The 23,578-nt window shown below is 38.6% G+C and overlaps 1 protein-coding gene across 2 annotated transcripts in view; it reads right to left on the bottom strand.

Moving 5' to 3' along the window:
• The window catches only part of SNX9 (sorting nexin 9), a 58,831-nt gene that overhangs the window by 18,594 nt on the left and 16,659 nt on the right, over positions 1 to 23,578 (bottom strand). The window contains exons 2-9 of one of the 2 annotated variants that reach the window (XM_042016729.1): positions 21,746 to 21,832; positions 19,291 to 19,365; positions 18,033 to 18,155; positions 4,344 to 4,527; positions 3,410 to 3,560; positions 1,910 to 1,994; positions 1,081 to 1,206; positions 676 to 793 (exon numbers count right to left, since the gene is read on the bottom strand). In XM_042016729.1, coding sequence (XP_041872663.1) covers positions 676 to 793; positions 1,081 to 1,206; positions 1,910 to 1,994; positions 3,410 to 3,560; positions 4,344 to 4,527; positions 18,033 to 18,155; positions 19,291 to 19,365; positions 21,746 to 21,832 — 949 coding nt within the window. Of the gene's footprint in view, positions 1 to 675; positions 794 to 1,080; positions 1,207 to 1,909; positions 1,995 to 3,409; positions 3,564 to 4,343; positions 4,528 to 18,032; positions 18,156 to 19,290; positions 19,366 to 21,745; positions 21,833 to 23,578 lie in introns of both variants that reach the window. The other variant, XM_042016728.1, reaches the window with a different exon arrangement.

Below are 23,578 nucleotides of genomic sequence, written 5' to 3'. Positions count from 1 at the left end.
TCCCACTTTTCTTGAAGTCAGAACAAAAGATTTCCACAAGCTTCAGACAGTTTGGTCAAGCCGAACTGACATCAAACCAGAGCAGAATGCTATACGAATGAAAAATGCTTTCTAAATCAAGTGTGAAATCAAGCAAGAGGAGAAACAGCTGCAGCATTTCACTTGGAAGCAAAAAACCCGTTTGTCAGGGGATGCTCCCTTTCCTCTGGGAACTTTGTTTCAAAGCTCCTACCACATAACATACATATAATCAAATGCAAAAGAGAAAAACCCAAAGAAACACCAAACCCCTCCCCCACCCTCAAAAAAACCCCACTCAAAAACGTTTGACCAGCCAATCAGCAAGTATGGACATAAGCAGCTATCTATTCTCTCCAATAGTAATTATTATCTCATGTAGTAACTAGGGGGATTTTTTTTGCTTTTAATTACCTTTTATTTTAATCACTGGACTAGATAATTGAACCTGAGTTTTGAAGTGATTCTCCTAGTACTGATCTGTTATTATCAGTCAGTCATAACAACTCATTATAAGTTTTGAATGGTAAAAGGTTGGGGTTTTTGACACCTTCTTTAAAAATAATGAGAAAAACAAACACTAAGAAATAACTGAACCTTATTAAAAAGTGATTTCCTTATTTCTCATTCCATGAATTCAAAACTGGGAATAATTACCTGTTACTTGCTTGTCTGGAAGAGAAGGGATTGGAATGGCTAATCCAAATTTAACCAGGAGCCGCTCATACAACCAGTCAAAGTGCTTGTATCTGTGGTTGACAGACCGATTAGTGTTCTGTAAGAGAAACACAACTCTGAACTTGGAAAGGCATCTGCACACAGTGACATGAAACAAGCATGACCAGAGTGGTAACCACATGGAATGTAAATAAAATTTATGATTTAGAGCCGTAATACAGAAGAACTTGAAATTCTAGAACAAAGCAAATCCTTGGGGTAAAAAAGTATGACAACTACCACTTACTCTTACAATGCTCTTACCAAGTCACACAAACTGTATTATTTATATGTACAAATGACACATACTTGTGAGACAAAAGATCCTGTTTCAGATATACTTACAGTGCAGGTCAGCTGATACTCAATGTAGCTCTTGAGACCATACATTTTAGAACCTTTTTTGGGATCTGCCACCACACAGTCAAATGTAGAGGTAGGATATACCCACATGGGGCCATAATCACCAATCTGTAAGAAATTGCAAATATTATCTTTAAATACATCATGTTGCACCAACTGCAAACAAAGAGACAAATATCTTCTCTCTTCACTTGAGAGTCTCCATTGATTTCAGTGAGAGGCTGAGAGTCTGGAAATTCTGGAAACAGAGGGGATCCTTGCAAGCAAGGATGAATGACCATAGCTGAATTTATCTTGTGTATTTTAGTCTTTCCCAAATAACAAAGGAGTGGTGAATTCTAGGGCTATTTCAACCACATTTCACTAGAACAGCATATATACAGAAGGGTTTGGTTTTTAGATCAGAAAATGACCTGACCATCAGGACTGAATATAGCAAACCTCTACAAATGTAGCTCCTACATGTAACTATCTAGATAACTAATAGACAGTGTAATGCATTTGCTCTGCTTCCCAATCCCAAAAAGGCTTATGTTCATCACAAGTGCAGATACAGCATGAGGAAAAAAGTACTGAAGATAATAATTATCATCACATTTAGGATTTTTATTACGACATTTCTATTTCTAATTATATGTTCAGTATCAGTTTCTTCTGACCAAAATACATATAATAACCTTGAGGATAAAAGTTCAGTTGAAAAAACAGGGAAAGGTGAGGAGGATTATAAAACCCACCCACCCAAAAAAACCCCAACTCCAAAACAAACCATACCACCCACACAGAAAAATTCCACACATCCCCAACTTACAATTATGGGAATTTTCTCTTTGGGTTTTGCTAGCTGCTTTGCCAACAGATACTGTTCCATTCCAGGTTTTGCAAATCCAGGAAATCTAACAATAAAATGAAGTGATAAGTTTATTCCAGATTCTCCTTCCTTTGACATATGCAGAATTACCTGCCATTATAGGAAAAAAACCCTTAAGTATTTCTCAAGTATAGAAAACCATTTACGTGAATTACTGTAACAACCAGCATTTTGCACTGAAAAACGCAGAAAAGGTTTGGGTACTGACATCCAGGTTTTCTGAGTGTGTTTTGTGTGTCTGTGTGTAATAGGTCCCTTCTTCCAGAGCAAAGTGGCTGTTTGTGCTCTGCTGTCCAGCATATCAAACATAACAGGAGGACACAAAGTAACATCTGTCACTCCTCTGCAGCCCCACCCTCTCCGGAAACAACACACAGATGGCTCATGCACCTGAAATTTCAAATTATGAGAATTCAATCATCTGAAAGAATGATAAACAGAAGATCTATCAAGTGCTTCCAAACATGAGTTATCTTAAATAATTTATCCATCAATTAAAAGAAAGCAAAAAAATCACTGTAATGTTCTTAAAGTCTTACAAAAGGACTTATAAAAAGCACACGGTGGTCCTCTTTCTAATTAGGAAGATAATTAGCCCTTGAAGTATTGCCAACCTGCTTGCAGAAACATGAGCAGTGAAGTAGGACTTACTTCACAGACAAAAAAATCTCTTAGATCAGATATTTTTGTGAGTTTACAACAGGTAAACAATGATGCAGAGGTACTCATGCAACACTGGACATAAAAATCCACTGATGAACAAAACTAACTAGTCATGCAGACACAGTTGATTTTAGTCACGTGCCCAAGGAACCATTATTCTACAATCCTTTTCCACTCTGCTTTTGTCCACTTAGAGATTACCACACACTAGCTCTCAGAGTAAGAGCAGTTTTAGAGTAAACAAACATTAAGCTACAACATGAGATAATGCTAGTATAACCCTGACAAAGCTTGATGCTACTGTAAGATTTTTATCTATAAAATCAAACTTCCTATGGCTCAAGAATCAACCTGGATGATGCACTTAGTAGAACAGAACTTTTCTCCAGCAGAAACTCAAATTGCTCAAGAACTCTGGGGCAGCATCTCTGATCAGTTTCTACTGTATGGACAAGCCATCCACCACCTCTGACTTCCATTAAGAGCAAACTGTCAAAGACAGTTACATTTTAAAGACTTGAAGTTCGGGCATTGTGAAAAGGTCATTTGCCTTTATGACACCTCCAAAAATCATACAGCTTTGTCAGGTACTTTCAAGCTTTCAGGGATCTGTGTCCTCTGATTGCTTATGGAGTACGCTGAACTACAAATCCATCTTCTCTTCTGCCCCAAAACTGTAATATTTACATTGGTTGTTTCAAGAATGTTGAATTTAAACATCTTGACAAATTCCAATTCTCTTCAATATATATGCATTTCCCCTGCATTTTCCATTACTTGTTAAGTGGTAACTTCATAGCAGCTGCACGAGAATTTCCACGCTGGACCCCCCCAGCCTCTGATGCCTCAGTCTCCTTGTAACCAAGGTAAGATGGTGAAGTTGATTTTGGGTCATCCCAGTCATCATCCCAATCATCGTCATCAGCAGCTGCTGAAGTACAGGAGGGATCAGGGGATAGGGAAAGGAGAAAGTTATATAATTTCTCTTCAAAAGCAGAAGCAGGTACTTCAGCATTCACATACAAATAATCAACCAGGTAAATATATTAAAATCTCTTTCAGCCTTTCTATTTTATGATTCCTCCTCAATTACCACTATCTCCATCAAACACAACCTGCAAAGCACTGCACTAGAAATCCACTGGGGGAGAGGGAAAAAAAACAAAATAAACAAGAAAAAAGAGATGATGGTGTGTTAAGATGAATTCAATTGTGTTCCATATTCACAGACCCCAAGTTAGCATTCCCCAGTTATGGGTTCTCCCCTTAATTTAGGCTGTTACTACAAAAAGGTAAAGAAGCCTTCTGAAAGGCTAGTCACTTCTTAAAACTAAGGATTTAAGAGACTATTCCTTCAAAGGCCTGAGAGCATTAATTCAAGGGAGTTTAAAAGTTCCAGTTACACAAGCTGAACAACATGCCTGAGAATAGATCGTGTATGCGCAAGACTTTGATTTGTCAGATTTCCATAAAAGTTTGAGGTGTCTGTTACTGTGGATCCAATTAAAAAAAAAACAACTTAGTTTTTAAAACCCCTATTATTTTAGTGTCCAGATTACTCACATGGCAATGTGCTACTAGGAAACTGGTTTAGTTTTGTTTTTTAAATAAGCCATGGTTTACAATTATGAAAGATTAAATAATTCTTACCTCTACTCTCCACCTACTCTAATTTATTTTAAAAAAAATAAAAAGAGCATTATTAGCACACCTGGTCCTTGATATGCCTGTGGATGACCAAATGCTGCTGCTGCCTCCCAGTTATTTGAAGCGCTGTTCCTCTGGCCAGGTGCACTTTCAGGTTTCGTTGCCCAGCTGTCAACAGCATTTCCATTATCCCAGTTGCCAGACTTCCCAACGTTCCAGCTGGACCAAGGATCATTGGCAATGCTTGCCTACATTGTACAGAGACAAAAGAAGAATTGCTGAAGAACTGAGCAACAACTACATACTTTCTTCTTCAAGTCTTTGATCTCCTGCTGGTAGGCTGAGTTTGCATTCAGCACTTCACTTGATTGATTTAGAAGCAGCTGCCAAATCTTGCATTTCCAGCTACACAACTCTTACATGCAGCAAGCACCTGGAAGAACTGATCAGCTTTCCAGCAATGTGACACCAATACATATTAACAAGAGTGCTTCTCCTCAGGGAAATTATTTGTTGCAACAGTATTAGGAAGCAATCTCATCCATGGTAATTATTTTACACTTACACCGTAATAAGTATGGTATTTGTGAACTATTAATTACTTAAAGCCATGAGCAAATTAGTGCATTTAAAATTGGAACTCAGAAGTCAAGAATTAGGTTATTGCAAATACTTATTTTCTTTACTAAAAGCAAATAATAAATTGCCCACTGACGTCATCACTACTGGTGTGGCAGCTAGGGAGTTAAAGCCTAACCTGCTGAGCTTTCCTGCCAGAGCTTAACTCATTCACAGTGAACGGGGGTGTTGAAGGGGGCGGGGGACAGAGGGGGGCAGTGGAAGAAAACAGACATCTGCCAGGGAACAGTCTGGTATCTCCCTGTAGACCTACTCTCTCAGCATAAGCTTGTGGTGAAGGTACTTACACACCCCCCTCTGCTGATGCTGTTGTGGAGGTGGAAACCTCAGCGAAGGAGTGCAGAGCAGACATGTCTCTAACTACTGCATTTTCAAGTTCATCCTGGCTTAATAGATAGCTTAGCATCCTGCTCAGCTCCTTGATTTTAACACTACACTTTGAAAACACATTGACTAGTTAAGTGTAGTCTACTCCAGACACTTAGTGCAGAGACTTGCTGGCAGAAAGAAAAAACTGCACACATATCGAAACCCACACACCCAAAGTGTAGGCGGAAGAAAGAGAAGAGGAAGGAAGCAAATAAAGCTGAGAAGGCTTGTCTTATTCGAAAGAGGGAGAAATTGAGTTTTGTAAAAAGAAGTCTCAAATCCTACTGATGGTAGTGCACTATTTTTATCACAAAGAATCATATAAAAGAAGTGCCTTATATAAATTAATTATTAGACTACAACATTTACATGTATCCTAGAACATTTGCCAACACAGGAAATTTAATAAAACTCCCACTAAAAACTATATTATCTGCAAAAAAGTTTCTTATACAAAAAAGGTACAGGACATCCCAATTTTCTCCACTGAATATTCTCTCCTCTCATTTTAACTTTGATATTCTTCTTATGAATAAGAACTCTCCCTTCAGTTTTTCCTCAAATAAAGTCAGATTTCATGGACACTATCAAACCATAAAGACTCAAAAACGATGCTGATATCATATAACATCTTTATATCTTTAAGTTCACAATCCTCAGAATCTGGAAATTAAGACCAAGCCCCCAAACTGAGGAGAAAAATCACTATTCCAAAGACTCACAAGTGTCCGTGGGTCTCTAGGAATTGACAGAGACAGATTACTTGGACAGCTTCTACAGTGATAGCTTGAGGATTTTTTAAATTTTTTTTGAGGATGAAACTGACACAAGAACACTACTCTCTGGGGGAGCAATATTCTTGGATAGCTGATACACCGTGCTACTTTGAGCAAATGACAAAGTTGCTGGTAGCTTATACCAGTCTGCTCTCTTCCTACGATGTTCACCTGGTATGAGTTTATGTAAAGAGAAATAACCATACATGGCATTAGTCAGGATCCATTCTTTGCTAAATGAAAACACACAGGGATGGGGCCCAACCACACGGAGAAGCATGCGTGCTTCTAACAGAACTTGGCGCACCTAGAAAAGACTAGTTTGCATAATATTATATACCTATACTTCTGCAATATATGTTGTGCTGATCGCTAGCAAATGAAAGTCCAGAAGTGGGATGATTGCCAAAGGACTGAGTAAAATTTTCCTCTTTTCTGTAGTAGTTAATGTGAAATCTGGTACATGAGTAAAAGGCAAAGAAACCTTAAAATCTGCTGCAAAAAAAAGAGGAAGGCAATAATATTAACACTACTAAATAACGACTGTCAAGAGCAATCATTAAACTTGCAGACAAATGTTGATATACACAGATGCTGTACAGCAAAGGGAAATGTATTACTTAAATTGTGCTCTCAAGATGTCTTATCTCTATGTACCTATATGGAAGCACTCTTCAAATCAGAAAATTTCACTTCTGAGGTATCCAAGAAAGCTGTGGGGTAAGGTCTTGCCCCTAGGTGTATCATCTATAGGCTGTAAGAGGGGTGGAATATGCTACTTTCCTCTCAGTTCCTTTCAGCCAAAAGGTCCACATTTCTTTCTGAAGCACAGGGGAAGATTCCTAAGAGGGCTTAGGAATCTATATATATAGACAACAACTTTCAAAGAGCATTTACAGGACTCCCTTCAACTTTCTTGAAATGTTTTCCTACATGCACACATACTGTGACACTCCTAAGTGGTAGTCAACCATCAGTAAACATGGAGAAGGGCTCAGGAATCAGGCCTGGCATCCTCAAGGTTCCAGGGCATCAAGGAGGACCAAATAAAGACATACCAGTTATTAAGAGGGTAATCTCAGCTCCAGTGAGTAGTTCTGTGGATCTCAGCAGCTGACAATCTCCATACAAGAAGCCATTTACGTGGCCTAGCTCTGGTTGAATAAACCCTAATTAAACCATCAAGTATTTTGCAAGTGATTAAGTGCCATATTCTTACAGCTTTAGTTTTCTGTAACTGAAATTGATAATCCTCTGATCTCTCCTTAGTCATCACAAAAAAGGTGAAGAGTCCTTGCAAGAAGCTGATATTTAGTCAATATAATTTGATACAGCACACCTAATATCCAAGTATTCAAGCCATCTCAAATGCACACAAAAAGAAATGCCATACCACACAACTAAGAAACTAATCAGCCTTCAAATGAAGCACTGCATCTCTTTACTCCCCAAGGTAATGTCAAACAAGTACACTGAGATTAAATTCAAGGATAAACTCCTAAAAGGCAGCTGATTTTCCCTTTTGCAGACTACTAGGGACTTGCTCATTCCTACTGTTCTACGAGAAAAAACAAGACAAAAGGGCTATGTCGGGAACGGACAACAGAGGGAACCATTACTGAATGTTTTAAGAGGACTCCATTAAGGGCAGATTCAAACTCACTACAGAAACAGAACATTACTGGTGCAGCCTGGGGGATAGGAAGAGAAGTCTAGTAGGTTTTTAAAGATCTAATAGTAATTGAATGAGAAAAAATTCCATCACAACAGAAAAATCCTCAGCTTGGAAGTGGAATGTCAGTATCTTTACCAAATGAATAGTGAATTAAATAGGAGAAGTGACATATTTGCTGTTTTCCAGAGAATCCAAAGCTACAGACAGTAAAGCTGTAAAGATAAGGCACTGAGGTGTCTCTCTGCCCTGGCTAAAAAATCTTTAAAAAAGAAAATAAAAATAAAATTTAAAAAAACTTTATTTGATCTCTTGACCAACTAATCTGTCTCTGGCAGATTCCTTCTGCATTCTCCAATAATGCATGTTCCTGATGGACAAATAGATCCATTCTACCCCTGAGGGATAAAAGCCAAAACAAACACAATGTTCAGATGGTAAAACTGATTTAAGTACCCAAAAAGACCTAGGTAACAGTGCCATCAAAAATAATGACCTCCAACTGTAAGAAATACATCTTGAAATCTACTCAGACACAGAAGCCATGCTGAAGCAGTGAGTAGCAGAAGTAAGCCTGATCAGATCAAGGGAAGTTCAGGACAGCCAAAGCTGCATCGAGAAGTGTTATGCTCTTGAAGAGGAGTTTAAAAGAGACAGACAGCACAAAGCAATGACAGAAAACACAAGAAAACTCAAGGTAACTCAGCTGAATAGCTCACAGGAATGAACATACCTCTCCAGTTTTATAGCTGCCTTAGTTACCTGCATGGAAACAAAGCCTTGAGCATACTCAGACATTACACTAAACTTAAGTTCTTTGGATAACAGTCTCTGAAAGATACATTAAAAAAACCCCAAACAACTAAGTGAGTATATAGACAGACACCTTCAAAAACAAGTGTTTTTCTCCGGGAAGGAAGATGAAGGGCTAAAAGCCTACTCTGCAGCAATCACAGAACAGCATTCACTGTGCTGTATTTAAGATAGAACAAGTGTGCACATTAGTAGATAACTGAAGCAGCTGCCTTACCCATGATACTTTATGGCTAAGCTTTCTTCTTGGTAAATCATTACCTAAGCACTATGGTCCAGGGCATTTCTTCCACATCTGAAGGAAGGCCCTCTTTCTATAGTACAACATAAACATCCTTAAAGAAATCCTCTAGGAAAAGTGGAGATGGGCTAGATTTTAAAGAATAACCAACTTTATGGACTTGCATACTAGAATGCTCCTGTAGATAAATACTTGAAAGCAACATGACCTCCAGAAGCAGCTGGCAAGGAAGCTGTAGCAATGCTGTCCTAGGAACGCATCTGTCCCTCAGCTGCTCCTGTCTTCTCAGTTCCTTCCAGAGGAAACCATTGTCCAATACTTCCACTATCAGCCCCACTGCCCCCTTCATAACTTAGTCTCTGCACAAGAGCTGGGCTTTGCTTGCTCACAAACCACACAAAGCCAAGACACACCCACTGGACACTCCTTGTTTTCAGCAGGAAATAAATCTAAACCACCAGTGGACAAACTGAGACACTTCCATGAACAGCAGAGCATTTAGTTTTTTGTTCTTTTCCTGCTTCCAATCCCATTTCCTTACCTGTAAGGTTATTCATAACCAAACTGGACTAAGGGCTGCATTGCTTGTGCACAGTGCAGGCAGACGATTTCTGTCTATTATGTCCTGATTCAGCTCAAAAAAAATCCATCTTTGAAGTACAGAAAGGTGTTTTAGAAAGATACATAATTTAGACTTGAGTAAAGAATACTCAGTGATAGGATGAGGGGAGGGAAAACCCATCTATTGTCACTCTGACTGCTTCAAGGAATTTTCTTTTTAATTCAAGTTTGCTTAGTTTCAACTTTCAGACACTAAAAATCCTATATAGTTTATTCAATGGAGCTCTCTCAGGCTTCTGTTTTTGTTACTCGCATCTGCACATGTAAATGGCAATCAAGTCACTTCTTTATATCCTTGTCTTCTCTTAAGCTGATTTCAATTCTTAATGGTTTCTTATTGAAACACAGATGAGAAATTTCAGACAGTTTTCCAATCACAGCAATGCCAGAAAGAAAAGAAAGGCACCCTGTTCCTCTTTGATGTTCTCTAGACATCCCAGGATCAAGCTACAAAGTTTATCCTTTCTTTTTGGGAAAAGCACTCTCTTTTTGTCTAGAAATACAGGAGAGGGGTTTCCCTGGTTGCCTTTTTTTTTTTTTTTTTTTTTTTGAGGAATTGAAGAGTATTACTGGCTATTTTCAGTTTATCACTTTCAATTACAAGTGCCCACGATTCCACTTTAAAAGAAGTGCTCAATGAACAAAATAAAAACCAAAAACCCAGGAAGGAAACTACTCATTGCAGTAAGCCCCCTACTGTGGTGCAGGGGACTGTGCAACCCATGTGTGCCACATGGCACTGTGAGTGTGCAAGTTAGCAGAAATGCTCACAGGAGGGTTGACAAGATTGTCACCATTAGCAAGTTAAAACATTCTTTATACTGTCAGTGCCAAACCAAACCACAAGACTACCTCAATGAAATAAGAAGTCAAATGAAAACAAAGGTAGTGCAGAGTCCTGGGGAAGAATAACCCCAGGCACCAGCACAGGCTGGGGGTGAACTGCTGGGAAGCAGCTCTGCAGAGAAGGACCTGGGCGTCCTGGTGGACACCAAGCTGTCCATGAGCCAGCAGTGTGCCCTGGTGGCCAAGAAGGCCAATGGTATTCTGGGGTGCATTAGGAAGAGCACTGCCAGCAGGTTGAGGGAGGTGATCCTGTCCCTCTGCTCAGCCCTGGTGAGTCCTCATCTTGAGTGGTGTGTCCAGTGTTGGGATTCTCAGCACGAGAGACATGGAGCCCTTGGAGCAGATCCAAAGGAGGGCTACAAAGTTGATTAAGGGACCAGAGCATCTCTCTTACGTGTAAAGGCTGAGGCAGCAGGTCCTGTTCAACCTTGAGAAGAGATGACTGAGGGGACCTCATCAATGTCTATGAGTATCTGAAGGGAGGGTGTCAAGAGGATGGAGCCAGGCTCTGCTTGGTGGTGCTGAGCAATAGGACAAGGAACAACGAGCAGAAACTGGTGCACAGGAAGTTCCACCTGAGCGAGGAAGGATTTCTTTACTGTGTGGGTTACCAAGCACCAGAATAGATTACCCAGAGAAGTTGTGGAGTTTTCCTCACTGGAGATAGTCAAGAACCATCTGGACACAGTCCTGTGCCATGTGCTCTAGGATAGCCCGACTTGAGCTGGGAGGTTTGACCAGATGATCCACTGTGGTCCCTTCCAACCTTACCTATTCTGCGATTCTGTGAACCGTACCAGGAAACGAAGCATACCAACACTGTAAATTGTGGAAAACTATTTCAATAGTCAGATTTTGCCTGAGGGTATGGGTGCAGATGAAGGCAAGGAGTGATCACAGTATTACAGCAGTGTAATAACTTCCTGCCTAAACCTTTGCATTCCACTGGGTCATCAACAAAAAAACTCAAGACAACTCTATAATTGGAATTGATGCAACCACTGTCATATGTTAGATGGTTATTTTTTAATATGTGAATGTGATTCATTTCAAAGCAAGAAAGCCACTGTTTCCAGTACTGTAGAGAAGCCACTGCCCTGTACTTTGCTTAAATGAGAGTTGGTCACAAATTCCTGTTACCAGTCTGAATGCAACATTGTGATTGAGATGGTGGAAAGAGTTGCTTTCAAATCACACATAGCAATAGAGGATTTTATAGTGTCATTATCTGTAACAGGAACTAGAAATTACAATTGTAATTATAACTCCCATGGTGAACCTACCTGCATATTTTATATGATAATTCAGCATACTGGTTTAACAAGACAAACTGGACTCAGTCAAGTACAGGTGAGTTACACTTCCTGTGATAATACTTCTGCTTTACCACACACACAGAATCATCAGAGAACAGAAATGCTGTTACATGAATTTGATAACATGCATGTCAGAATTTCCACATAAGTAGAATACTGCACTCTTAATAGGAGCACCATACTTATTTTCTTCAATCTTAGCATTCATTGCTGCTCATAGCAATTCAGGGAGGGGGAGTGGGAGTTATGGTATGTAAATTTAACAATGACAATTTGCCTTTCCAGCACTTCATTGCAAAAAGCCTGGAATATATGAAGTAAAATTTTGGGAATAGCTTCCTTAGTGCTCTCTTTATGCATGCTCAACAACTTATGTCTACATACCAGGTAACTTGAGTTGCCTTAGTTCCTGCATATCAAACTATGTGTTTTCACTGCTACTTGTTCTTCCTGTCTATACCTAAGTCCCACAGCCTTCTGAAGAGAAAGGGTTTTGCACACATAAGAGTCCACTTATCTTACTTTTCTTCTGAGAGAGAAACTATCCAAAGGGATTTCACTCTTACCACTGGATAAAACAACACAAACATGAGAGGTTTGTGTTAAATGCTTCCTGTACCTACCCATGGGGCCTTGCTGCTCTGCCCACAACATAACACACAAGACACAAAACATGTGGATTCTCTAGGGTCAACAGGAATTAGCGGAAAAATCTGTAATTCATAAAAATGCGAACTCTCAGGATACTTATTTTATCTCAAACTTAGAAGAACCATACAGTCATCTTCATAGAGAAGTAGACTTGGCAGTGATTACAGAATCAGCGTCAAGAAAAGGGAACAAACTCCTCTACAAATGCAACTTATGGTAAGGTACAAGAACTATATTTATATCTCAAATATAGGGAAGCCACATCTACAGCTCTTACGTCAATGTAGCTGTGATCCACTTCCACCTTGAAACAGACAGGCAGCACTTCAATTTATTTTCATTTATACATTTCTAATACTAGCTTTCTATTCTGCAGCGAGGGGGAAAGAAAAGTAAGAAAAAAGACAATACTGAGCTCTAGAAGGAAGGGAGGAGAAACCATACAAATTTAAATATAATATACTAAAATTTATAGCATTTCTATCCTCTGTTCAAGACTGCTGCTTACAAAGACTGTAAACAGCTGGACTACATTGTGGCTAATTGTACATACAGTCTGCTTACAGACCACTAATGAAATTACTGTACAGAGAGTGTTTTGACTTCTTAATAAGAAGAACTAGCTTGGGCCAATATAGTTGTAACAAAATCTAAATAATTCAGACAAACACTATCATTAAAACAGAGCTGATGTTTGTTCACAACTTTTAAAGCATTTTAAGTTAGATAAATGAAAAAACACCACAAGATGTGGTTCAGAATAGGCGAAGAGAGATCATGGCTGTTAAAACAGCAGCCTCTGAACCTGAAATACAAACAAAATAAATGCAAATACATCTGTGACTAGAGAAGCACTAGTCTTGACCACCACAAAAAAACCCAAACCAACCCAGATGGAGGAGACAACTCAGAATGAATTTTACATTAATGATTGTATTGCCATACATACTTGAATTACAAAGACTCCAAATGCCACCAAGCTAATAACCTCTTGGTCAGCTGCAATGAGAAGCACTGCCTAAAAGTGTGAAACAGAATATCCTTTATTGCTACAGCCCCTGGAAGAAACTCAGCAAAGAAATACTATAAGAGAAAAACACGTTACGCATTTTTTCATCAAAATGACAGCTTTTCTGTTCACTGTATTTGTCAGGTTCACTTGGTTTAACCTGACAAAACTTATATTAGTTTCAGTGCCATTACTGCCAGTATTATTCCAATACCAAGAGAGTCTACAGGTAACTTACTTTAAAACATACATGCATGTGCAACTCTAACAAATAGAAATAGCATGAGTGCTGATATACTTACTCATTGGCTGTTCCAAATGACAGTCTAAAATTAGCATCCTGCATTGCTGCTCAGAGGAACAGTAGATTGACAGAGAAGAAAGATTTCTCATTCCCTCTGCTCTCTCTGCCCAAGGGCTACCAGGTCAAAACAGGATGAGACTCACACAAAAGCCAAGGAACAGCCTCCATCCTTGGCAACTAAGGCTTCCTTATATTGTATTTGTTTGAACAATTTTTTCATACATTAAACTACAAATTTTATGGGCAGATGCAGCATTAAATTATCCTATCTGCTTATCTTCTAAGTGTGTAAATAGTCACCTTGAGTCAATTTTCCCCCCTCATTTTGTGTTTAATTAGCTTCACTGCTTCCTCTGATTGTTTTGATGTCCCCAGCATCTTCTCAGATAGCTCTTTAAAAGAGCAGCTGCAAACTTTACCAAGGCAGCCATTGCTGGGACATGGCTGATGCAAGGAATGAGCTGGAGCGAGTGAACTGCCAAGGGTCAGGTGGAATTCTTCTCTTGCCCTTAGGAAGTATCTCTGTGCCCCTTTTCTACTTTACATCTGTGGCAAACCCAGGTAGGGTACAATATCAAAGTGTTGCTGTGGTTACTGAATCTTTCTCAGTGAAGAAAAGGAAGAAGAAGAAACTGCTTTTAATTATTACTTTTTAATTACTTTTCAGGAGATTATTTACTGAACAACAACAAAAACCTTCTTAGGAAAACAGACAGGGAGTAGGGCAGTGTTTGAGTCAATGATGTTTTCTTAACACCAAAAAGTTATGGTTTCCAGAGTAGGAAACCAAAAGTCTCTTGTTTGACTGGAAAGCAAAAAGGGATGTGGGAAGAAGCAGCAGAGCTGTTTGAGTGGGCATTTGTCTTCCCAAGTAAAGGTTATGCACGATGGGGCTCTGCTTTCCTGGAAATGCTGAACATCTGACTGTCCTTGGGAAGCAGTGAATGAATTCCTTGTTTTGCTTTGCCTGCATGTGAAGCTTTTGCTTTACCTATTATGCTGTCTTTATCTCAACCCAAGATTTTCCCCATGTTTACCCTTCTGATTCTCTCCCCCATTCCTTTGAGGGAGTAATAAGCTGCTGAGTGAGTTGAGCTGCCTACCAGGGTTAAACCACAACACTGTGGTTTAACTGGTCTCCCTAAAATAAAAAAGGAAAAAGCACCACACTCCCATTTCAACTCAGACAGATCTATTATTTTTAACAAAGCTTGGTACTGAAGACTACACAACAACCTGGTTTGTTTTTTGGTTTTTTTAACTTACTGTTAGAAGAACGGAAGGAATTCCAAGAATTAAAACATCTTCTGACTTACTGAATTGGGGAGTGGGGCTGTTGTGTAACTATGTGTATGTTAGAGTGACAATGTTTATAGAAAGCAATTTCTTCAATACAGTCATAGTAAGAAAAAATCCTAAAACATCCTGTTTATTTAGAATTGCATTTATAAAGATTTCTTGTAATAAACTTGCAACCTCCCCCCGTGTTACCACAAAATATAATAGATACCATCAAATGTCAGCATTTAGGAATGCTGCTATTTCTTATTCAGTCTATCAGACTAATATATCTACAAACATTTTCATTTCCGCTACTGTGCCACCTCCAGCATCTATTCCACTTACATTGACACATAATTTGTCATTTTTCTTAACTCTCCATAGCCTGAACACGAGCTTCATTTAAGATTAAAAGCTTTGTATATTGACCTAGTCAGTCATTAAAGCATTTGAACAGACTGTCAGTTGCTTGCAACTGTGCATCTGAACTCAAGCCCAAGCGCCTCAACAAACTCGTGTTGAAAAACATAAATGTTATTGCAACCAAATTCAGAGTAATACATCTAGGAAGAAGGGCCACACCCACAAAGTAGAAGATTGTATTCTTATTGGAAGTGCCTCAAAGAGAGATGTCAGTATGCAGGAGATGAGTGACTCAGCCTAACCTCCTGATGCAGTATTACTGGAACCACTGCAATCCTTCACTCTATCAGGTGTTTCTGTGCCAGCACAGCAATGTCAAACCCATTTGACACCACGCTATCAATGTACACAGCAGCAATGCACGCGCTTCACAGACACGTCACGGGATCAAAGTCATTGCAGAAGAAAGCTTGCTGTTTTTCATGAGAGCAAGAAAAAGGACAGAATGAATGGACAGAATTTCATAATTAAGAAGACAATTAGCCATAGAATTTCTGCAAGGAGAAAATGCCTGCACTAGAGAGCTCTCTGATCTGGGAGAAAGGCCTAGCAGCCAAAAGTGGAAAACACAACTCCTTCCAGACTGCTTAGTACACAAATTAAAATCCCATTAACAATAAGCCACTAGAGAAAACTACCAGATACATGTCAGAAGCTGAGGAAACCAATCTTCAAATCAAGATCTCCAACTTTCTAGAAAATACATATAACCATACAGCAGTTACTGAACTCAGTTAAAGAAAAAAACTTGAGAAAATGAAAATAACTTTTGATATAAAATCCTGACCACACAACAGAATGGTTCCTCCTATGAAAAAAAACAGCAAAACTGAAGACTCAAAGACACCAGCCTGATGAAATCTTCTTCCCCTGGATCTTGCACGGCCTTGACTGCATCCAGGTGCACTTTGTCCTCCTCTCTCTCCCTCTCCTATTCATGTCAGCAGTATAGTTTTACCATAATGCACTATAGTACAGTGGTTCTCCCAGCTGTCTCACACAGCATTTGAAGGATAACTGAGAGGAACAGGACACTTATAAGAGTAGGGCCTTGATGCAAATGCGACAAGCTGTTTTCCTGAAGTTACTCTTTTCCAAACTCTATGAAAAACCCTGAAATCGGTATGTATTACAGGGACAGTATACTGCTGTAAACTACAGCGTAAAGTGACCATATTTTCAAGCTTTTCACTCCTCTAGAAATGCAACTTCCAAGACTAGATTGCCAGAGTAATTCTCTATTATTTAGAATATAATAGATACCTTTATTTTAACCTTTCCCTCTATACAGGCTAGACCTTTTTTCTTCCCTTCTCCAAGAACAAGTGCCTTGTGCTAAGCCCAGAACAAACTCTGACAGATACCTCTACCACCATTCAAAATATTCTGTGTATTGCATTAGTAAGTAATTCTTCCTAGATCAAATTAAGTTATGTTTCTCCTCTGAGAAACGGTACTCTCTGATTTGGCAGCAAGTAGCTGCTGCAAATATCTCAAGCTTCCTCAGATGCAAAGTTTTGCTAGAAACACTACAGTAGGAAAAAAAATGAGGCAAGGTTAACAGACAGCATAGAAGAAAAGAGGTTCCCCACTCTGTGCTCAAATGACTGTAATTGTTACTGAGGGAAAGCTAGCCTAGAATCAATATTTTTGGCTCAGTCTGACATGAAAAATTCATGAGGCATTTTAAGAGTTCTGCATTTAACCTTACATATTAACTGGGCATCAATTAAAAAAAATAAACATTAAGACAGTCACAGTGAGGCTTGGAGTCCTCTAGTGAAAACACATGATCACAGAATAACAATCCTGGCGTTGTCCAGCGGACTACAAGGAAGCACAAATCAAACACTATACAGTCAATGAACAGCTATGTTCAGTGTCATACAAAAATGTCCCATGTAGAGTTTTCAAAAGATCTCACTTCATGTCAAAGTCCTGTGGTGCAATTAAGTAAACTAGTAACTGATATTTAACTGACCTACAAACCAGGTGGGTGTCCCCAGTTGTTACCATAAGTAAAGCACTTACTTTCCAACACAAAAGACCTTTGCATGCTGCTGTTGGAAAAAAGCAGATTTTGTTCTTCTGTTGAGCTATGGACTTCGAAATGTTTAACTTCCTATATGTGGGACATGCACCAGTCTGTAGACCATAATAAACAGCTTGTGTTTAAGATAATAATGTGTCCTCAGACATCTAATCTGAAACTAAATATTTGCTGCTTAATGAACTGATGCACCAAGCAAAAAGCTAGGAATAGAGGGACAAAAATATTCTTGCAGCAAAACCAAAGTCAGCCTCTTCCCCAGCAGAAAATGCATGAACTTGCTTCATCTTTTTTAATCCAAGAAAACACTCTTACTCAAATTCTGAAAGAATTATATCCATTCACTCTGGCTGCTGATGTATAGACCACCTAATTCTATTAGACATTAGAAAAGAAAGCTGTGGTTCCTTAACAAGGTCAGCATAAAACAAGTAGCTTGAAAATAAAATAAATGTGCTAAGAGTGCACTTACAGAGACTGAAGTAGTAACAGATTTATATCATTGCAGACTGGAAAGAATAAAAATGCTCCATTTCTGAAAGTGTTAAGACTACTGAATTTTCCAGCAGTGACAGGATCTGAGCAGACACACACATAATTAATATTCAACAAAAGTGTTCCCTAATGAAAACACAATTACTTTAATTAGTACTTTCATGAAGGTTCACAAATACAGTACAGCAAGCAATTACGTCAACAAAACTTTCCATGCCCACAGTGCCCGAAAAACCACAAGACATACCTGATTACTGCTTTTGGCAGCAGAGTTGGTCTGAGCTGTATTTGAAGAAAGGGAATCAAAAAAGGCTTGGTCAGCTAATGAGTTACCGCAGCTAATGCCATCTTTTGCACCTTCGGTTATAATCTAAAATGGAAAAGGTTGTGAGAGATGTTTCATGCTTTAATTAATCAAATTATGCTTTATCATATATAATCACCCTAACACTCATATCACTAGACTTTAAGATGTTTGCATATAACCTTTTTAAGTTCAAATTCAATTGAATTTTTTACAAGAAACTGACATGATACTCTGGAGGATTTACTTCCACACCAGATGGAACTGCTTTGCCTTGTAATTGCAACATGAAAGACTGTTGTGGCAGTAATACCTATCTATAAATTCTTTAGGGATTAAAGGTTGTTAATATAAGTGCCTGGAGACTGGGAACTCAATGCTCAGAGAATGGATTTGGGACAGTAAGTTCAGAGAGTCAAAAGCTACTAGACCATGTGCTAGCCAACTGAAGTAAAAACACAAGGTCATGTGAGCCAACATGATCCTGCTTTCCCTCCCCCTTTTGTTTTTTTAAATAAACACAACATCGGTGAAGGAAGAGAGGCACATGCCTTAAGAGGCTGCAGGAATTACAGGCAAGGTCTTCACCCACCTAACTGGCAACCTGCATACATGCAGACACTGGGCCATTCAAGAGCTAATGAGATTCCGGTCTTTGCACTGAGATCCCATTCCATCCCCAAAACAATACAACTGGTCTTTAAACAAAAATCAGAACACGCACTGAAGAGACAACAGAAGAAGCTGAGTAGTCCCTGAGATATGGTAACCCATATCCTGGGCCCCAGAAATGTTGCTCCATTCCAGATTTATGAGTGCACGGCAAATCTGCCACTGCAACACCACTGTAAACTTGCATTACTCATTTCACTTCCACATTTGTATTTTCAGACAGAAAAAAACCCCCAATTATTGGATTATGAGACCCCTAAAACCCAAAGAAGATTCAAAACAACTCATGTTCTGCAGATCAGCAGTATTTACTATAGACAACTTCCCGTTGCATTTCTTGGGAAACCACTAAGAAGCTCAGGAGCTTTGGAGGGCATGTTTGCACTCGTTTCCAAAGCCAGCTACAGTTGTTACAATGAGATTATGTATTACAAGCTTTCTATTTGAGCATTTCAGTCTGGTCAGCAAACCAGAGGATGGCCTTTTCCATAGTTCTGCTTTCTTAGTGCAGAGCAGTGTAGTCACTTACCTCAACATAATCTGTTGGAACAAGTCCTCTCTCGCCTTGGCTGTTTTTTCCTTCTAACCAGCCTCCACCAACATCCTAAAAGAAGAAATACAGAAATAATTTTGCTAGATGGATCCTACAACATGCTTCAAACAGCTCAGCAGGAAGCACTGTCTCGCTGTCAAATGTCAAATGCTCAGCAGGAAGCACTGTCTTGCTGTCAATGTTCAAAACACAGTTATGACTGTGAAACTGTGGAACGAACTCACTAAAAGCTGCTGAAGCAGCAGATACTCATTTAAACACAACGCAGAGCGTGCTGGTTTTACACAGCTATTGTGGACTTTAGATTTTAACAAGCATGAAGGGGAAAATGATTGATTTTTCACCACTTCTGATCATTTATGAAACCACAGTCAACTGTCTGACCACAGACTGCAGAAAAACACAGCTATTAATATGTCAGTTTCAAAGAATTAATTTTAATCAATAGACTATAAAGAAACAAGACTCAAAGGATTTAGCTGTTGGTAATATTTGTAAAACCTCTGCCTCATTTATTGAAGGTGCAGAGATGTGTGATGAGTGAGAGCTACCACCCACAGAAATACTAAGGCTATTCTCAAGATTAAAAGAGCCACATGCCATGTAAGATCTGGAGACACTCTTTCTGCTTCACATTTCTTTTCAGAGGCAGTCTTATGCTATTAGTTTAGAAAGAACTAACAACAGTTCAGCTCTGATCTCAGGGGCATCCTGATATTGTTTGGGGTTTTTTAAACACATACTCTACATACACTAAGAAAGCTCTGCAGACCTTTGCAGTTAAGTGAAGTTAATTCCAGGACAACACTATCTGCAATAAGCCAGCTCTGGTTTAAATCAAGCTGTTCAGGGAACACACAGCTACATGTCAAGCTAGCTCACAGATGAAAACTGGAGACACATATGCTAGACAGCAACTACTGAATTTTAGGTTTTCTTAATTTGCTTTTTAATTGAAGTATTTGGTTATTCCCCATTTTGTTCTTTCACTTCAAAATTTTATGTAATCCTGCACTTTGTAAGGAGAAGCCTGCTTATGTATTCAAGATTTTATGCAGTAAAGATCAAGCAGTTAGTGAAATAACAACTTGCATTTGTTTTTTTCTTATATACCTAAAAGCTTAATACTCAAGAACACAAAAATAACTAGACATCTCAGATTATAAATTCAACTAGCTTTGTTAAATTGCAAGAGCAATGACATCTTGAGCCAGAAGTCCTATTTGCACTGCTACACTTAAAAGTAATCATCAGTGGACTTGCATGACTTATGCTATTGCCATCTAATCATACCAAAAAAGATCAAGAGCCTTTGTGGCAATTTATCATGGACAGCAGAAAAAGTTTCAATTGGTTTTGAGTACACTGCCTTAAACCACAGATTAAGCTAGTGAGAACTAGCTTAAAAGTGGTGATCTATTTACTTACATTTAGTCTTACTTTTGTGAAATGGCATTAAGCTCCCGACTTTATTTAAAATGTTACCCCTGCAATAGCACACTATCCAAGAGGGTGCTGGATCTATTAAATATCTGCTTCAAGTATTTAAGATCAGTGAAACTAAAAATTATCAGGATTACACATGACTAGGATGTTCAAAGAATTACATTTATTCTGCAAAATTCATGTGTTCTATATAAACAGATAAATAAAATCTGACTTCAAGATAAAGCAGTTTTTGTTTGTATTTGTTTTAAAAGGCAAGTCTATTCACTAAGTCATACCATTACACAAAAATCAAAGCAGAATCAACTAATACCTTGTTACCAAGGGTAAGAATTATATACAACAATTAAAGTGCACTGAAATTCAAAATGTGCACATAAATCAAAAATCAGTGCTCAAAAGTCCTATTCATAATTCATAGCATTATGATAGTATTGTCACCGTTTCTTCCCTATACCTTGTCTGTATTTCTTTAATTATGAAAGGACACACAAATCCAGTAACAAATTTTTGTAGCGAGTTCTTTAGCAAACTTGGAATGCTGAAATCATTGACTAAGAAACTCAGAACCTAGAAGTGAGCTAGATGTCACATTTAAATGCAAGTGGCAAACACCTGAAAGATTACATACACACAAAATGGGCAATATTAAGCACACACAAAAAAGACAAGGCATTCACATGTAAAGGATATCACCATCCTTAGTTCCTTCCTCTTCCTTGTCTCTCAGCTCTGTTTAGAGGAAAACAAAGCCAAGCACATTCTTAAGTGTGTGGGCACAGTTTGAGGAGGTCCTATTCTCCAAAACATTGCATTTGTTTCCACAAGATTATTAGAAAATTCTTTGTATTCAGTTTTTTTGCTAATTCTTCAGGGCAGGATAGCCAGGGCTTTCAGATGTCACCCAGCACCATTTTTCTTCCATCTGCTGGTAGAAGTAGGTCAGGGAAGTGCACTGAAGTTGATTCCATCTCAGTTTTCTTACCGGGTTGGTGATTGTGATGATCTCCCCTTCACTGACTGTCAGCTCATTGTTTCCAGGCTCAGCAGCAAAATCATACATAACACGAGCCTGTATGTGGAAAAGAATGTAACAGTGAAGCTTCCAGCTTATGTAGAAGATTTCATGAAGGAAGTATCAGCACAAATTATCCTTAACTTACAGAAATAGTAAGTGGGATAAGGCTGAATGTACGAAGAGCAACTCAGCACATAGGAAGCTGACATTTCCTAGATCTGAACTGCAAACTCAACAGTAACAACAACTTTAAAAGATAAAAATCTCACGTGGAGCTTCTTTGGGATAATTTACCACTAGGATTTAAGACTGGTTGTTCTCTGTCATGTCCAGAATTATATGTACAATTTTTTCCAGGGGAAGAAAGAAAGGTTTCTAACTTTAGAAAACAATTCCGTTTGGTTTTTTTTTTTTTTTTTTAATACAAGACATATTCCAACTAAAATTTGGTTAAAGGGAAGTATTTCATAGAGCAAGCAATTCAAAAAAAAAAAGTAACTGCAGATGTAAGTAACCACTGCTGTGCATAAAATGTAATATGTGAAATTATGTTTTGAGACTCTGTATGGGAAGAACTATGCAAATGCAGAAACAAGCAGTGACAATAGGTCTGTTATATCTGGCATGAGGAGGGAGGGAAAAATAAAGCCAACCTAATTTTAAGTGTTTAGATATACAAAGGCTTTGCTGAGCACTGACTCTGCTACTACACCACATAAAGAAATGTTTGAAACACTTGGTTTTACTAATAACATCATTCAGTGTACAGCAGTGAGGTTTTTTTTCTTCCCCTCTTGTACTTGGAGGGTGAGGGGAAGAAAAAGAAATGAAACAAAAAGTAATATTTTCTGTCAAAGGAGACAATAAAATAATTTCTGTTGAAAGTAAGCTATGTGATAGGAAAAAAAAATACCAAAGGACAGACATTTACCATCAAGTCTTGCCTGTCTCAAAACTGGATGTTGTTATGATCCTCACCTATACACATCTTCTGACATAAAACCAGAGGAAAACAGAACTTCCCCCCCCCATTTTAATTTCATGAGTAGCATGTGGAAATACTTCTGCTGGTCAAAAGATACTTTACTTCAGTGTAAATAAAAACAGATCTGAGAAAAAACACACATTTCAGCTGTTCAGCTGACAAATCTAATCCCAAACCATGTGCACAACAAATCAAACACTTGGTCTTCTCCACTACAGCAGCACAACATTGCAGAAAACCATGCGTCCTAAGCACTCTGAACGCTCCCTTGCATGAAAGCTTTTCCCTTAGAATGGAGGCTTTCAGCACTTTCAGATTATGCCACACAAAACTGAGATGAAGAGGCAAAAACTGTGTTCGATAATAAAACTGACTTCTTTCTTCCAGCAGACATCTGGCCTCCATGGAAATATAAGAATAAGCTGCCTTGCTTTCCTTAAAAAGTAAACTGAAGAGAAGCAGCACGCACCTATTGAAATACAAGAATATTTTAAGCAGGGGTGTAAAAAGCACCACTCTCCAGAGTTCTTCCCTCAAAAGCAGTAGATGGAGGTGTTGAACATGTCCTTTTTACAGCAGGTTACCAAAATTTGTCCACTTTCTGCAAGTCAATTTAACTCAGATGCTGGGCATCTGAATCAAGGGGAAAGCAGCTTTCTTAACCAGGGAGTCTTCTGAGCCTTTTTCAAGTAATTCACCATAGTATTGAATTCTATTCACAGGAATGATGAGTTTACCAGGACAAAGGCAAAAGATAAATTTTATCAGCCTTCAGAAAAACTGGCAAAACATCCCCAGTAATGACCAGACTGGAA

Source organism: Corvus kubaryi, unplaced genomic scaffold (assembly GCF_017639235.1).
Source record: "Corvus kubaryi isolate FWS band 111438036 unplaced genomic scaffold, C.kubaryi_AGA036_p1.0 split3-73, whole genome shotgun sequence".
Classification (NCBI taxonomy): Eukaryota; Metazoa; Chordata; class Aves; order Passeriformes; family Corvidae; genus Corvus; species Corvus kubaryi.
This window is presented reverse-complemented; position numbering and strand designations above follow the sequence as displayed.